At 36.2% G+C, this 17,153-nt stretch overlaps 1 protein-coding gene across 1 annotated transcript in view; it reads right to left on the reverse strand.

The window, feature by feature from the left end:
* Positions 1-2,139: 2,139 nt before the first annotated feature.
* The window catches only part of Htr2c (5-hydroxytryptamine receptor 2C), an 86,185-nt gene continuing 71,171 nt past the window's right edge, over positions 2,140-17,153 (reverse strand). Inside the window, exon 4 of the mRNA XM_035450077.1 lies at positions 2,140-2,969. Within this exon, the coding sequence (XP_035305968.1) occupies positions 2,140-2,969 (830 nt within the window). The remainder of the gene's footprint in view (positions 2,970-17,153) is intronic.

The following is a 17,153-nucleotide window of genomic DNA, read 5'->3' on the forward strand; positions in this document are numbered from 1 at the left end:
GCTATGAGCTTGCCCCTGATAGTAAAGAAAGAAATCAGATGTTTCCCATTTTCTCTAATACAATTCTTCAGATCTGAATGTCTCTCATGGATTGCTGAAGGAGTTTTCTCCAGCTCTTTCTGCATAAGCTCCTCTGCCCTACATTGATTCGGATCAGCGGATTCTTGCAACATACATGGCGTACATGCACAGCACCATCTGTATGTGCAGAACTCATGCTCAATGCATGCTGTGTGTCTTCAGACATTTTTTTTTCATTTCAGTAAGAAGTAGGTCATCTCATTCAATTTCAGGTAATTGTTTTAACATGCAGTTCAACTGACCTAACAGGTGGGTAGACTTTACTTTCGTGTCATGTTTGGGCATGCTCAAGCAATTGACTGACATTTGGCAGTGTTGTAAATCAAATAGAGACTGTTTGAGTTTTCTCAAATACAGCCGCTCTCCCACTGCCGCTGTGGCAGACTGTTGAATTTATCTATGCTCTATGTTGAGAACACACTCCAGGAGTTTTAAAATTCAGATTCTGCCTTCAGCAGTTTAAAGATCCTAAGAGGCACACTCCTAGGTGTGCAAGCAACTGTCGGGCATGAAATATAGCATCATGAATTCTTCAGAAATTTATCCACAGTTGTGTGAAATGGACACACATGGAAACACAGTTACTGGGAATGTGTATACTCTGCACGAAGCATAGACTTAATGATCTAACTTGAGCAATGTTTGAAAACTTTTCATGGTTTTCAATTTCATTAAAATGGTACTTAATTCTTAGAGAGCAGCAGGCCCACGAATGAATCAACGGCCAACACTTATTGGAACACAACACTATATCTGAATAAAGATTTAAAGTTGGCGTATATAATTGCAGTACAATGGAGAGCTTGCCACGTTCACAAATTAGCTGCAGCCTTTTCCTGCACTAGAGAGTTTGGAAGGATCTGAAAATGAGATAAATTTTGTTTAAAATCCAAATGGAAACTCTGTATTTCTATTCTTCCCAGAGTTCAATAAAAGTGTGTTTTTAAATTACTTTTTTTTTCACATTCTAAGGGCCTAAGTCAGTAGTCCTTGATCAAGTAAAACTTCCAAGGTCATGGTTATCTACCCTTCTCCTACTAGTTTTACTTAAAAATGGACTGCTAAATTGGGTCCTATAGATAGAGGTACCATAATTAAGAAAATATTTTAATAAGGCTCAAAATGTAAATTTCACTTTGTGTGTAGCACACGATTTTCCAGAATTCTGAGATCAAAATCCAATTGATGTTGAATCCTGGATTGGGAATTAACTCTGGGATTTCATTTCCCAGTTTGGTCATTAATTAGGTATTTACTAAGGACCAGAATGAAAACACTAATTCCAGTTTGCTTATCATAATAATCAGAATTTGAGCATTGTCCTTAAGAAGTGAAAAGCTGTTTTGTTGTGTATATCTCTTTAGCATCCTTCCACTTCTGTAGTCCTGGTTAACCAGCTGCTATGTTAAAATACCACTATGTTTGGGGACAGACATTGCAGCAAAAAACTGACACAACATTCTGACAATGTCAAATTTTCCCCGATGTGTGACGACAAAGTTAAATTCTGTCTCTGACTCACTGATGGATGTTTTTTCACAATGGGCAGAACCTATCTTACTGTATTTATATGTGTAGATGAGCAGAGCGAGAATTTAAAGCACATATTTACTGTTAACCTGGAAAAGATGCCACTGAATCTGTCAATTTAGGTGTGGTTTGAAGTATCACCACAGTCATGTGCATCATTCTGGTCTCCTGCAAATGCCACCTGAGATGAACATCAACATTTCCACATTCACAAACGAAACAGAGATAGGGAGGAAGAAAGCAAAGAAGGAGCAAGGAGGGGATGGAATAAGGAAGGACGGGAGAGAGAAACAAACACTATTATTCAGCAAGGAATCAAAATAACTTAGTCTCCATCTATCATAAACAGTAAATATAGAACTTCAAATCTCACTGTTAGCGCATGATTTTAAAGTACAGGTTTGCAAAGCTATTTTATAAAAACACTGTTTTGTCACACAGCAGTATTTACATTAGTTATGATCCATAGGGAAAATCAAGGGGGGAATCTTTCCTACAAGAGCTTTCCTGTAGGAAGGCTGCTCTTGCTTACACACTACTAATCCTCTCGCTGACCACATTGGAGGGATCGACTGGCAGCTCTAAATTCTCCACCTGCATCTCTATGCCAGGCTCAGGGTCATTAGCTTTCTTAGCCACACGTTCATTGGTATGCCGATAAACATTAACATTGAGCTCCCTCCCAGACAAAGCAGTGGCAGCAACCCTAGGAATTGGTCGGATAGGAGGCTTTTTGTCTGGCTTATAATCGCAGCGCAAATATTTAGAGAAAGCCCTTCGGTACACTTTGTTGAAGAGAGTGTACACCAGAGGATTGATGCCTGAACACACATAGCCAATCCAAACAAACACATTGAGAAGCTTCTCCATCAGCTTGTGGTTACAGGACTTCTCGCAAAGAACAGACAGGATATTAGTGATGAAAAACGGGCACCACATGATCAGAAAAACAAAGAATACAATGCCAAGGACTTTGGAAGCTTTCTTCTCGTTGTTGATAGCTTGCATGGTGCCTCGAGGACGCTTTTCTTTCTTCTTTCGACGCGGCTTCTGATCTGGATTGGGATTCTCAGTGTTCTCTTCATCACCAGCGTTCTTCTTGCAGCAGCACTTCAGGAAGTTCAGGCTGATTTTAGGCAGGTCCTCTATGGTGTGGCCTCGAAGTAGCATCAGAGTTTGACGGCGTAGGACGTAAATCGTTAGAAAGTAGGTGATCACCATAATCGTCAACGGGATGAAGAATGCCACGAAGGACCCGATGAGAACGAAGTTCGGGTCGTTGAGCACGCAGGTGGTGTTGTTCACGAACACTTTGCTTTCGTCCCTCAGTCCAATCACAGGGATAGGAACTGAAACACCTAGGGAAACAAAAAGGTGAGAAGTCGTTACAGCATGCGTAATGATTGGGCAGGTTTGTACAGTAGCACAGTCATTCATTAGCATTTTACCAAAAGGCATTTAGACATGATGTTTGTTGAAAGCTATTCACGGCATACCAGGAAGCTCATAGAACTTCCAACAGAAGATGATGGCTTTCCATGAATTGCTGTAGCAGTGTAGAATCTCCATGTTTGAGACAAACTATTGGAGATTATGTCTAGGAGTGCTCTGATTCCATTTTGTTCCATGTGCAGTGCCCAGAACTGTCCTGGCTCGTGCAAAGTGCTTAATAACTATTTATTAAGCCACGAAGTAGCTTCACATTTGTCCTCAGTAATATCATTAAGTCCAGTCATTGATTTTTTTTAGTATACTGTTACTCAAGTGCAGTAACAATTGTAGTACACCATCTACAATAGCCTGGGAGGGATGAATGGATTGTATTTCACCATTGTGCAAAAACTAACCTGTGAACAGAAGCAAGTAATTCATTTTTCTTTTTGGCAAGGGTGTGTGTGTGTGTGTGTGTGTGTGTGTGTGTGTGTGTGTGTGTGTGTACATGTGTATGTATTTGTGTGCTTGAGCATCAGCAACATGGTTTCAAGGTCAAGAAACAGAATGAGGCTGACGATGTATCTTCAAGGTATTACAGTGGGGAAGGAGGAAGAAAGGGAAAGAGGATGGTGGGAGCGAAGGAGGAAGGGGGAGGGAGAGGCGGGAGACAGATAGAGACAGAGAGACAGAATTTTTTTACTCCTATGGGTATTGACAAGTGATCAGCCCTAAAAATAAATTGGATTCGGGGCAGGAAATATCAGCAGAAAGGCAAGGGGCAGACTGTGATCTTATGCTGAAACCTTCTGAGAACTGTAAGAACTCACTATGGTAGACCATAAAGATATTCTTCCCTCAACACATAGGGACAATTTGCCAAGGGAATTTTCATATTCATTTTTCCTCTCTGCATCAAGAAGTTAAAGCCTTGGCAAACTCAGATTGTGTCTGTGAGAGTCTATCATAGGCTAGTGGCATTATGGGCTGCTGGATATCTGCATTGCAAAACGGGAGAGGAAGTATAAGTGCTCCCTCAAAGATGGTAGTTAACTGGTGAGCACATTAGGAACTATGAGGAACTTAATACCTCAAGGCCATACTAATTGACATAAGTACTGCTTGTCAGCTGCAATGTATTAGACTGAATGATCAAAAAAGAAAAACACAAATAACATTGATTAGTATTTAATCTCTTGGAAGATAAGAAAGGGAGTGTTTGGAAGATGTTAAGTATTTTCTTCAGACATTGAATTTCTGGTATGTGTGAGGTGGAAGTAGTGAGGGGTATATAAAGTTGGAGACACCTTTTAAACTACACTTTTTCAAACAAAAATTTGGGCTTGGGTAGAAACACTCAGGTCTTTGCTATGGTCCCAGGGAAGAAGGTCATTTTATGAGAAAAATCTGAAAGAAAATTTGTACATCTTCCCAGAAGCTTTTAGTAAGAGCATCAGAGGGTGCAAGTAAAGTAGTCCCTCTCCAGTCCCTGCCTCATCTGCTGCCCAGAACTTCAGGGGCGAGATCTTGAGGCTGGAGACTCCTCTGAGAAGTTTGTTATCCTTCTACAGGCATGGCTATAAAGAATACCTGGACATGAAGCTCCAACTTGTCACTGAAATGCTTGTGTAATCTTTGAGACCTTCTGAGAGTCACCTGAAGTGCCTAGCAAGGCATCGTACACTGGCTACAAGATCGGTGCACATTAGCATCTTTCAGAGCCCAGCTCTGGAGAACTGTGAACTTAGGTTAACAGATTTTTCTCCTTCCTAAGGAATCTAAGGAAAGCCAAGTCAAGAGACAATAGGGGGCTGGGGCAATGACAACTATGATGTATTTGAGTCTATGAGGCCAATTGTTTCCCCCTCTCTGTGTTTGTGTCCTGCATGCCATAGAATGCCTATGTTAAGACAGCGATTTTCCAGAACTGAACATGGGTCATCAGGCTAAGAGAAAGGGGTGTTTACCTCCTGAGCCATCATCTCACCAGCCCCTGTGAGGCCAATTTTATACTTGGCATTGTTTTGTATAGTTTTAGGTACATTGAAGAAAGGGTAAATTTGATAGCTGTCTTTCATCTCATCCATTCTCTGTGTCACATGGGGAGCCATGTGTATTATGGATAGCACCGATGAAAAATGCTTTATCTTAATTTGGTTAAAACCATGTACAATAGATATAATTTGGTCAAATAGTTTAACCTCTTTACTAAATCTGTGCAATCATAAATTATGTTTCTGGAAGCCATGAATGCAATCAACAAACGAGAGGATTTAACTTTTTAAAAACACCATATGTACATTATCAATAACAATAATAATAACAATCATTTTAACAGCATTAATAACAAAATATCATTCACAGACTATTTTATTAATACTTTAATAACTTAAGAAGTAGTATCAGCAGTTCTCAAAGTGTGCTTCAAGGACCCAGAGCCTCTGAGACTCTTATAATTCTTTTGTGGGTGTAGTTTTCCTTTTCCAACTTTTATTATATTTCGGGAGTTTCATAGACATGAACTTATGTAACTCAGCCTGGCTGAACTTCTGATTTTACTACCTTCACCTTCTGAGTGCTTTTCCATATTTCTGTCTTTGAAACATCATAACTGGTTGAATGCATGTATGTGTTTAGGAATTTAGTTGTTACTGTATCAGTAGAAATTTTAAAATTAAAACCTGCTAAATAATGCTTTTATTCTTGAAAAATTAAAATTGTATCAATTGTCATAAAAAGTGGAATATGTTAATATTAATCAGGCTTAGTCTATTATTATTTAAAGAAAATGATTCATCAGGGTCTTTTTAAACTTTTAATGTGCAATATCACAAACATTAATATTAATACTACTGATACAATATATCATAAATAAAGGTCCTTGGGAGTACTTAAATGTCTTGAAAAATATCAAGGGTCCTTAAACCAAAGTATTTGAGAACATCTGTTTTGTATTCATCGGTAAGTTATTTAGCAAATATGTAAAGTCTTCCTTATCATTTTCAATTCAAGCAATAGTAATTCATGTGTTATTATACCATTAAGCATAAATAACAGTACTACTACCAATAATATACCTTAAATGCATTAACTTATTTTCATAAAAATTCAGAAAGTCACATATTATTTGATCAAGCTAACTTCAGAAATGTTAAATTTAGCAAATATGCACTCTTTAATATTTTAACATCCTTGATTTGATCAAGTAAGAAGGGTAGAAATGAACTAACTGCTTTTGACATATACCAACAATAATTTCAATGACAAAACAATTTTTTACTCAGTGTTTCCTATATGTTACTATATAATTCAATTTTTAAAAAATTCCATATAGTTCATATATTATTTAATTAAATACAGACAATAAAATAATTATTAATGGAGCTAATTTAATATTTCTGAAGTTAACTTTGGTAAGGCTGTGTCATCTTAGGATATTGAAAACAGTTAAAACAAGTTATAATTCTATTTTCAAAAGGCATTTCATGTGTATTTGCTTGGATCTTATATGTTTGCAAGAATGTTGTCTATAATAAAAATTATTTTCTTTAAAAAAACAGAAACAAAAAACAAGTTATAATTGAGTAATGCTATAAATGGCAGGTGTTATTAAAGCTAATAGTCAAATATTACACATGCATTATCTCATAAAGTTTTGCAAACTTTGAAAAATGGTTTTAATAGTAATAATAATAATTATTTAAAGAAAATCTTCAATAAGCATAAGATCTAATTTAACAGTATAGAAACATTGAATTCATTAATATATCTATATATTTTAAGTTTTTGAAAACATTATACATTACTATTATGTGCATTTTATTAGAAATATGATATATTACTGCAAATTAATTATTAATGTTATTTAAAGATAAAATGAATCTTCAATAAGCATGTAAAATATAACTTAACATTATTATTATAGAAACAACTACTACTGCTGCCATTACTACTCTTACTTGTTAAAGATCTTCATTAATAAATAGTTAATATACTGACAAACATACTATATTTGCATGCATTATTTCATTCTAATGTAATAAATGCTCATTTATTAGAATTATTTCACTGCAAAATGTAAGCCTGAGTATTACTGGGTCTTACACTTGCTTTACATTACAAACTGTCTATAGTTATTATCTTATTCTAGTCTCATAGAAAACTCATTTAATGATATTATTTTATTCAAAAAGTAAATCTAGACTGGTCTATATATAAATGCATTGTATTAGTTCCTAAAACCTTGAATTCAAGCAACACAGATCAGTTCTTTTCAAACCATCAGATAATGTATTTGTCAGTGACACTAAAGTGAATATTTATTTTTTAATCAATTTTGGATTTATGATGTACCTATTAAGTGATAATATATTATAATCAATGTTGACTAGACAGCAGTTGTCAAATTGTTCTCATATTTAGCAAATCGGGTTTGAAAACCTTCAGTAGACACCAGTAGTAGTATTCATAAAATGGTTACACTATAGCAGTGCAGCAATACTATGGAAAACAAAAGAATATGCTACAATAGTTACAAAAAGTTCTAGAGTTGGAAACACTTCCTTTGCCTTTTAAACTTAGGGCATTGTTGTGGAATAATAAACAGATTGTCAAGATATGGGTAACAAATGACTGGAGAATGGTAATATGAAAAGGGCATATGAATAAATTTCCTGGGATAGCCTCTCCAACAAAATGGAACTATTGATTTGAGAAATTGCTATGGATCTTTGGAGAAGCCTCTGATATATCTATTTTCAATTGCTATGTAATATGGAGAAGGTACTTTTCAAGGACATCTAAGCTGACCAAACTGACTTGACTAATCCCTTGGCCCCCCCCCCGCTGTGAGTTACTTGAATACCATAGATAACAGCATGTGATGAAAGGAACTGGAAGAGAAGTGGATATGTGGGAGGTGGGGGACCCTGGGAAGAGACGGGGGAGGGGAAACTGTAGTCAGGATATAATATATGAGAGAAGAAAAAAATAAATAGCAACTAAAAAGAACATAGAAAAACAGGGCTCTTTCAATTTTCTTTTTTTTTCTTCAGATTTTTAAAATTTGAATTAGAAACAAGATTGTTTTACATGACAATCCCAGTTCCCTCTCCCTCCCCTCCTCCCCTACCACCCCCCCAGCTAAAACCCTACCTATCACATACCCTTTCTGCTCCCCCTGGATGGTGAGGCCTTCCATGGTGGGGGAGGTTTCAGAGTCTATCATATCCTTTGGGATAGGGCCTAGGCCCACCCCCGTGTGTCTTGGCTCAGGGAGTATCCCTCTATGTGGAATGGGCTCCCAAGTCCACACCTATGCTAGGGTTAAATACTGAACTACTACAGGAGGTCCAGTAGATTTTTGAGGTTTCCTCACTGAAACCCATGTTCCTGGGGTCTGGATCAGTCCCATGCTGGTATCCCAGCTATCAGTCTGAGAACCAAGAGCTCCCCGATGTTCAGATCAGCTGTTTCTGTGGGTTTGACCAGCCTGGTCTGGACCCCTTTGCTCATCACTCATCCTTCTCTACAACTGGATTCCAATTCAGTTGAGTGATTAGTTGTGGGTCAGATGACAAATTGGTACTAATATTTGGAGAGGTGGCATTTTGTATGTATGCTTAAGTTATGGTGTTGGTGGCGTGGGAACTTTAAGAACCCCACAGTCAAATTGGAACCTCAAGGCTTTTTAGCTTTGATCCAAGAAAGAATGCAGGCATATATGCATGTGTATACATGTGTGCATATGTATTTATAGGACAGTGGCTGCATTATAGTGCTAAGAATTTCTGATATGTTGAAAAATGTGATCTAAAGGAACACAGTAAGAAAGAAATCATGAAGAGGCTGAGCTTACAAGAGGATTGCCCAGGGAACAGAAAGTGTACTTGGCCAGAAATGTATGTGGAAATGGGCGAGGGAGGATCTTATATTAGCCACAATATGGCTGGCAGCATGGGGGAAAGGAATTTTCAGGAGCACTCTCAGATGACCACATTATCACCACAAACTAATGTAGCTTGAGGAAAGTAACTATTCATGGATGACAAGGAACTTCGATGTCAAAGGTAAGCAGTGTGGTTAAGAGAACTCAAAAACACAGAAAAAGAACCTTTAAAAATGATAGGCAAAGGTCCCTAAGGTGACAAACTGAGATACAATCAGAAAACAATGACAAATGGAAGAATGATTTCTTTTTATGGGAGCTGTAGGAAAAGTGAACAGGTAACAGTAACTGTCAGGGCCTACACAGAAAGTCAGAAAGTAACAGAAATAGGAAATAATTTGCAAAATTAGCTGAATTGTTGACTGAAGCCACAAAGTGGTTGACATAGATGTTTCTTGATTCCAGGCAGCAACCAGAAATAAAGTGAGGTTTTTTTGTAGACGATGTGATAGTTGAGCGTGGGAATGCTACAAAGAAAATATCCAGGAGAATAAGTATGAAGAGGTTGGAAAACAGACAAGAGAACCTGGGAAAAGATGGAAACTTAGGTCCCAGGAGGAAAATAAAGCCTCAGAATGAAGGTAGCCTCAGAAAAGAGATGATTATAGAAGGGGAAATGGTAATCTAAATGAAAGGCGAAACAGAGATTAAAGGCCAGGGATGAGTTGCTGAGATCTTTAGACAGTTCCATTGAAAGTACAAAGCAATTCTGATTCTGGAAAATGGCACCAGGGCAGTGGTTCTCAACCTTTGGGTCCTGAACCTGCTAGGATCACATCTCTGTTTTATTTCACCTGCCTAAGGCACCTTCTGATCAGTTTAATAAAGAGCTGGATGATCAATAGCTAGACAGGGAAGGATAGGCAGGACTTCTGGGCTGAGATAGGAATTCTGGGAAAGAATCTGGCATGAGGGATTCAACAGTGTCACATGGTGGAACTCTGACATACAGTATGGAGAAGAAGTAACAAGCCACTTGGCAGAATCTAGATTAATGAAAATGGGTTAAATTATAAGAACTAGTTGGAAACAAGCCTAAGTTAAGGACAGGCATTTCTATTTAACAAGTCTCTGTGACATTATTTACGATCTGATGGTCCAAAGAAAATCCTACTATATGACCCCATTTGCTAAACCTCTATCATCAAAAATATTTACATTATGATTCATAACAGTAGCAAAATCACAGTTATGAAGTAGTAACAAAAATAATTTTAGGGTTAGGGGTCACCACAACATGAGGGACTGTATTAAATGGTCACAGCATTAGGAAGGTTGAGAACCAGTGATGTAGAGGAAGAGGGATGTAGTGGTAACTGCAGGCTTCCAGCCAGTGCTGCAGGGCAGTTGGGATTGCAATCCACTGTGAGTACATGGGGGAAGGACAGGACTGTTACAGGACTTAACTTGAGTTGTGTTAAGTTAGAGCCACTGTCAGAGAATCAATATAAAACTCTTGACTATTTGTATTCAAAATTCTGAAGATAGATGCAGGTTAGCCCCATATTTTTTCTTAAAAGGGGAAATTACAAAGTCATGATCTTTAGGGGGAATGTTGGTGACATAAGGGGAACCTGGAAAGTCCTGAGGTAAAGGTTTGGACCTTTTTCTTGTGACTGTGTACTTCAAGAATTTTTGCTCCTCAAAGAAAACAGAATGACATATAAGAGACTTCAAAGGAGCCAAATTATTTTAATACTAATGGTAATCTTAGAAACAGCAATCCATTCATTCTTTATGTGGCTTGGACAAATGAACCTCAGGGCCTTGCCAGTGTTAAAGCACATTCCCAGTCCGATTTTCGATATTTACATTTTGAGACAGTTTCACTAAATTACTCAGGAAGGCCTTGAATTTTCTCCATAACCCAAGCAAGCCTTGAATTTGCGATTATCCTGCCTCAGCCTCCAGAGTGCCTGGGATTCCAGACCTATGCCAATAGTCCAGGCTTTGTACATGATTTGTAATTAGCACAGTAAGTAACAAAGTCTAGTGAAATTTAGAAATAGCTGATGAGCATCTACCATATGACGCTGTTTGTGTCAGAACTCAAAGTGATGTGAAAATATCTATAGTTGATGCTGGTGATATAATTCAAACATCCAAATGATTTTTCCGCTGTATTGCATATATTGATAGCTAAGTCAATAGAATCTCAAATTTCATTCATTGATTAAATATTTTTTCATAATCAAAATTTAAAACAAATGTCATGCTATACTAGCTAGTATTAAAACCAGCTTTCGGGTCCTAACAAACAATTACAGAAACTCCTTTAAAAACCATAGCAATACAACACAAAACAAACTCAGTAGTAGTTTTGGTGGTTTTTTATTTTTGTTTGTTTTTTTGGTTTGTTTTTTGTCTCGAATACTTGGAACATTTCTTTAACCTCACAGATGGCTTCTTTATATTTTGTGGGTTCTGATTTTGTTTTATGGGGTTTCCGTGTGTGCAAGCATGTGACTCAGTGTCTGTATATGTTTCCCGTGTTTTTTCTTTGGCTCTATTTTTCTGGGTTTTTGTTTGTTCTTTGTTGGTTTATTTTTATTTTATCTTCTTATTACTTAGATGCCTGTGTGTATTATAATGAGAGAAACAAAGGGTATGAATTTGAGTGGGTGGAGAATTAAAGAGGACCTTGGAGAACATACAGGAAAGGAAACTATAATCACAATATTTTAAATGAAAAATATGTATATGGAAAACCTACTTTTATTTGAAAATTAAAAAATATTTAAAGGAGCATTTTATATTAGTTGTTGAGAAATTTATAGAAAATACACACTCCTACATTCAGAAACTCAGAATAAATTTTTGAGCAGCAATAACAAAATATCTGTTAGGTGCTTGAAACTGAACAAGAAACAAGAAGAAATTGAAAGGAACCCGGGCTTTCCATTCAAAGTTGGGAATCATGGGAACTGAATTTCCACTTCCTATGTACTTTCCCTGAGGATCTTATATAGAACTAAAAAATTTAATGTCTAACTGAACTTAGAGTAAGAAGAAAGAATTCAGGACTGCCAAAAGAACTAGAATAGGGGTGGTATAACCTGAGAAAGAAGGAATCACAGAGTAGAGGAAGCCTGGAATTGCCATGCAAAGTTCTCTTGAATTCCTGCTTGGCACCTTGAGCAGGATTGTAACGAAAATATGGGGCGAGCATCATTTAAGAGGTTTAACTTACTTAGAGTGATTTTAATATCATCTCTTGCAGGGAAAAGAGAGTTTGGAATCCGCATTATATAAAGTAAAAGGGGCCAAGTACACATCTTGAGCATTTCATTAATTGTAGGAAAGAACAAATGTTAAGGGGAAAAGTTGTTTCCCTTCTTTTTGATTTTGTTTTTCTCTTTTCTTTTGACATGGTTTCATGCCTTGTTGCTCAGGCTGGCCTAGAATTCACTTTGCAGTTCAGTATGGCATTGAACTCACAATATTTCTTCCTTAGTAGCTCTCATGCTGGGTTCATATACATGTGACGACACGCTCAGAATGCCCTATTCTTAAATCTGTAACTTTAGGCTGAAAGCAGACCTGCAGCTCACTGTTATTAAAACAAAACAGACCATCCAAGGCTTCTTAAATAACATTTTTACAAGGTTTCTAGAGATACAAAGAAATGGAGGAATACACCCAAGGCGATATAAGTCAACAGAAAATTATCAACACATAAACATGACTGTTAGAATGAAGAGAAGAACTTTATCATAAATCTGCTAAATAATCACTCACTTAGAAATGATAACTATAGTAGTTGTAGAAATGGGCATTTCAGGATGGGTATAAAAATGAAAGAAAATCTCACAACTGCAAGATACCCTATCTGAAACCCTGGATAGGGTTACCAGTAAAAGCAACAGCTGGGGAATGTGAAAGTCAATGTAAATCATCTGAAGTCAAGCCCAATGAAGAACATCATTGCAGCTAAGTGGTGGAGCACACATCAAACCCCAGCATTTGTGAGACAGTCACAATCAGATTTCTGTGAGTTTGAGGCTAGCATGGTCTGGTTACACAGAGAAACTCTGTCTCCAAATATAAAAATTAAAAAACACCATAAACTAAATTAGAGAAATCAATAGAATTTTAATAACTGGTGAGGCTATAGGAAGCCATTTATGTTTTGGAACAAGAGGACAAAGAATAGGACATGAACACCCTTGAGGGAAATAAAGGCAACAATTGACTCAATCGGATGAAAAAATATGCATCTCTAGGAATTTGTAGCTCATCAAACATTTAGTAAGACAAACTCAAAAGAAACAGAACGAAATACCACAGGAAATCATTCAAGACTATAAAATTTAAAATATAAAAGTTAGCACGTGGAAAAATGGCAAATCTAAACGAGGATTAACTTTGGACACTTTATATCAAAATCCAGGAAGATGGAAGATAACATAATCGTCTCAAGAGAAGTAAGGAAAAGCTTAGCTAATGAACTTACATCTGTCAAGTAGGAATTTTATCAAAAAAATCAACATATCTTTCATAAAAAGAATAAAAACTGATATACTACATAAAGTCTCCAGCAAGACAGCAGCAAAAATGTAAAGAAATCATACAACTATTGAGATAATTGTTGTAAATCAGAAATCTGTTATTTATAAATTTTAATGAAATAAGAGGACCAGATAAAACAAGTTGTCAACAATAATTATGCCACAATTACCTAAAATTATATTAAATTTCTGCATAAATAGTATAGATACAAGAATAAGATAATAAGACTATTAGCCATTTTTAAAAGATAAACTTTAAATATGAAGACATATAAGTATACAATTAAAAAAGTATGGAAAATATTATGTGGATAGTTATTATAAGAAACATGAAAGGACTATTTTAATATGAAAAAAGAGAAGGAATATTACCAGAGATGAAGGTGTTCAAACTAATGAATAAGTTCAATAACAGTACACTAGCAAACCATAGAGGTCTGGATGTACGTACAGACAGACAGGAAGTGAGATGGCTGGAAATTTGAATATTTCCAGACATATTCAAATAAATAGATATTTCCAAAATGAACATTGGTTCAGAGGAAATTCTAGAACATGATAACAAAGAAGTATCAAGAAACCAAGAAAATTGAGCAGAAGTATCAGTTGCTTCACAGTGTGAAGAAAATAGGTTTTCAATTAGAACACTGATCATTAATTGCCCCCCGGAAGGGAAACACAATAATCTTATCAAATGAAATGAATTATAGAGTACTACTGGGTAACAATTCCCAGTCCTTCAAGTAAAGTTATTCAACTCAAAGAAATAAAATATGAAATTAATAAGCACTAAATGTAGAAAGTTAATGCAAATAGATTAGGACTGGCTGCAGGGCTTAAAAATAAAACAAATCTCAAAGTAAGTATTTTAACCTCAATGAAAGGAAAATGGTATAATTTGAAAGACAGCAAGACAATAGAAAATTAACCATAAAAAGAACAAGTAGAAATTCTGGTGTTTATAATATTCAAAACAACTAAAAAGACCACTAGATGACAAAATTGCAAATTTCAGAGGCCTGGAACACCAATGTTTAGAGATTAACATCATGAAAAACAAAAAGAGTAAAGGCTGAGATATATAAAATAATATTAAATGGTGCAACTTGTATGTTCCTGGATGGCCAGAGAGGAAAGGGAACAACAAATATATTTGAAGAAATAGTGGTTAATACTTCCTCAAATTGGTGAAAAAAAATCTCAGCCTAGATTTCTGTGAAGCTCAAGTACTCCAAACACAAGTGACAAACTGCCACATGAGAACAAATAGTTTTCTTATTTTAAAATATAAAATAGACTGTGTATGACTTGTCTGGTATACTTGAGGTCTTAGTTTAAGCCTCGACATCACAAATATTTAAAAGATGATGCAATAAAAATTTAAAATCATTAGTAAGAAAAAGCATATTTCATGAAGAGAAGAAAAACATGACTATTTGTTCATATTACTAGAAAATATGAAGTCACCAAAACACCCAAATCCAAAGAGAGGACAAAAAATAAATGGTTGATCAACAGAACTAATTCCTGTGTCACAATTTCTCAAAATTAAAAGTGGGATGACAACATCTTTATTAAATAAACACAGAAATATTGGTAGATTTCAGTGTGAGAAAAGTGATTCAGCAAGACTTTGAAGATAAAAAGAAAGGATATGAGCAAGAAACAGTGAAGAATACATAAATCTTATGTGAATGCAAGACCCTTCCGTGTGTGTGTGTGTGTGTGTGTGTGTGTGTGTGTGTGTGTGTGTGTGTGTGTGTGTGTGTGTGTGTGTGTCTTTTCTGCCTGCCTGTGCCTACATGTACACATTACACACAAATGGTGGGAAGGATTAAAGTGACTCTACTCTTATAAATTTAGTATATTTCTGAGTCTAGAAAACAACTAATGATTGATTGGAATCAATTAACGAGGTACACTTTATTTCCTATCTTAATAATTTAAATACAGGGAGTTATATCTACAAGGCAATGCCAGAGTTCAAAAGGCATATTAAGAAGGTTACTGCCAGGAGGCAGAGGCAGGTGGATCATTGTGAGTTTGCATCTAGCCTCCTATACACAGCAAGAAGAGCATGATGAGAGGAATAAGATTGATGAGAAGGAAGCAAAGAAGAAGAGGAGGAAGAGAAGGAAGAGAAAAACAAAGAAGGAAGAAGAAGAAGAAGAAGAAGAAGAAGAAGAAGAAGAAGAAGAAGAAGAAGAAGAAGAAGAAGAAGAAGAAGAAGAAGAAGGTGGTTATTGTGGAAAGCAGATTTGGAAGTGACATCTAAAAAAATAGCAGAGCTAGGACTTCCAAAATATTTTCTTCTCAGTACAAACAACAGAACTCCTGAGGAAAAATAGAATTAGAACTCTAGGACTGTAGAAAGTAATTAAAGATTAGCAACAAACAGAGGAAACATTAATACAAGAAATTCTTGCCATTGTCAAGAATCAAAGCTTTCACCATTTCTACCAATACCAGTGGCAGCCTTGAATAATAGCTGATGGTCCTGGTACAATGGTAGAAACATGGAGCAGATCTTTCAAATGCAGGAATTCAGATATATATCTATTTGCCAAGTTTTAGTATTGTCCTGGAAGACCAACTAAATGTTTTTCTTGTTGGATTTGCCTAGAAGTTTAACCAGTTCTAAAAGCCTCTCTTCAAGGGACATTTCGGGAAAACATTTCTGGCAACTGTTCTAACAATGCAGCTGCTTAAGGCAATGCCTAACAATTGCATGTGGGTGGAATAAGTAGAAAGATGAGGAGAGAAGCTGGGAAATAATTATGTTCATAAGGGTGTCCAAAGCTCCAACATAGTTCTCATAATTTAGATCTCTTTGTGTAAGTGTGCATTTATTCCTAATACTGTGATTTGTAAAGATTCCATGTGGCCCTAAGCTCTCAGGTTTGGCTGACTCTGAGGCTCTGTGCAAACAGGCTGTAAAGTCCACAGGAGTCTTAATGTAAACTCCCTAGCTGAATGCTGACAGTGTGTCCCAACAATAACACAGATCCTGACCCAACAATAACACAGACCCTGGAAAGGGGGTAGATTTATTGTTTCCAGGCAAAAAAGCAATCTCTATCTAATTACCAGCTAGTCACCAAATTAATGAGGCAGAGACTTCATTGACAAAGAATATATGCTTTGTACAATTACTCCAGAAAAGTTACTAAACCAACAAAAATCACAATAAACATTGGAAACAACAAATCCTAAAGAACAGAGAATATCTAAATACCAGCAAGCCATGGCTAACAATAAATATATACTAATCCAAAGAAACAAAACATATGGCCCATGCATAATAAATAAAGCAGGCAGTCAAAACTTTCTCCCAGGGAACCTAGATATGGAAGTTATCAGATAAAAACTTTAACTAAGCTATTTAAAAACGGTAAGCAAACTGAAGGCAAAAAATACTATGTCCATAGAACAGAATATTGTTCATATAAATAATAATAAAGTCGGGAATAACCAACTTATTTCTCAGGAATACTACTAAAAACTACAAAAGCACAATGGAGGATAGGGGTGTAGGTATAGGACTATATAGCTCTTGCCCAAGTGTACCCATGATGTCTTGGTTTCCATCCTAGTTACTGAGGAAGACATTTCTAGAAATAGTCATGGGAGCATGAAGCACCATAAGGAAAATTTAG

This window comes from Cricetulus griseus, chromosome X (genome assembly GCF_003668045.3).
Source record: "Cricetulus griseus strain 17A/GY chromosome X, alternate assembly CriGri-PICRH-1.0, whole genome shotgun sequence".
NCBI lineage: Eukaryota > Metazoa > Chordata > Mammalia > Rodentia > Cricetidae > Cricetulus > Cricetulus griseus.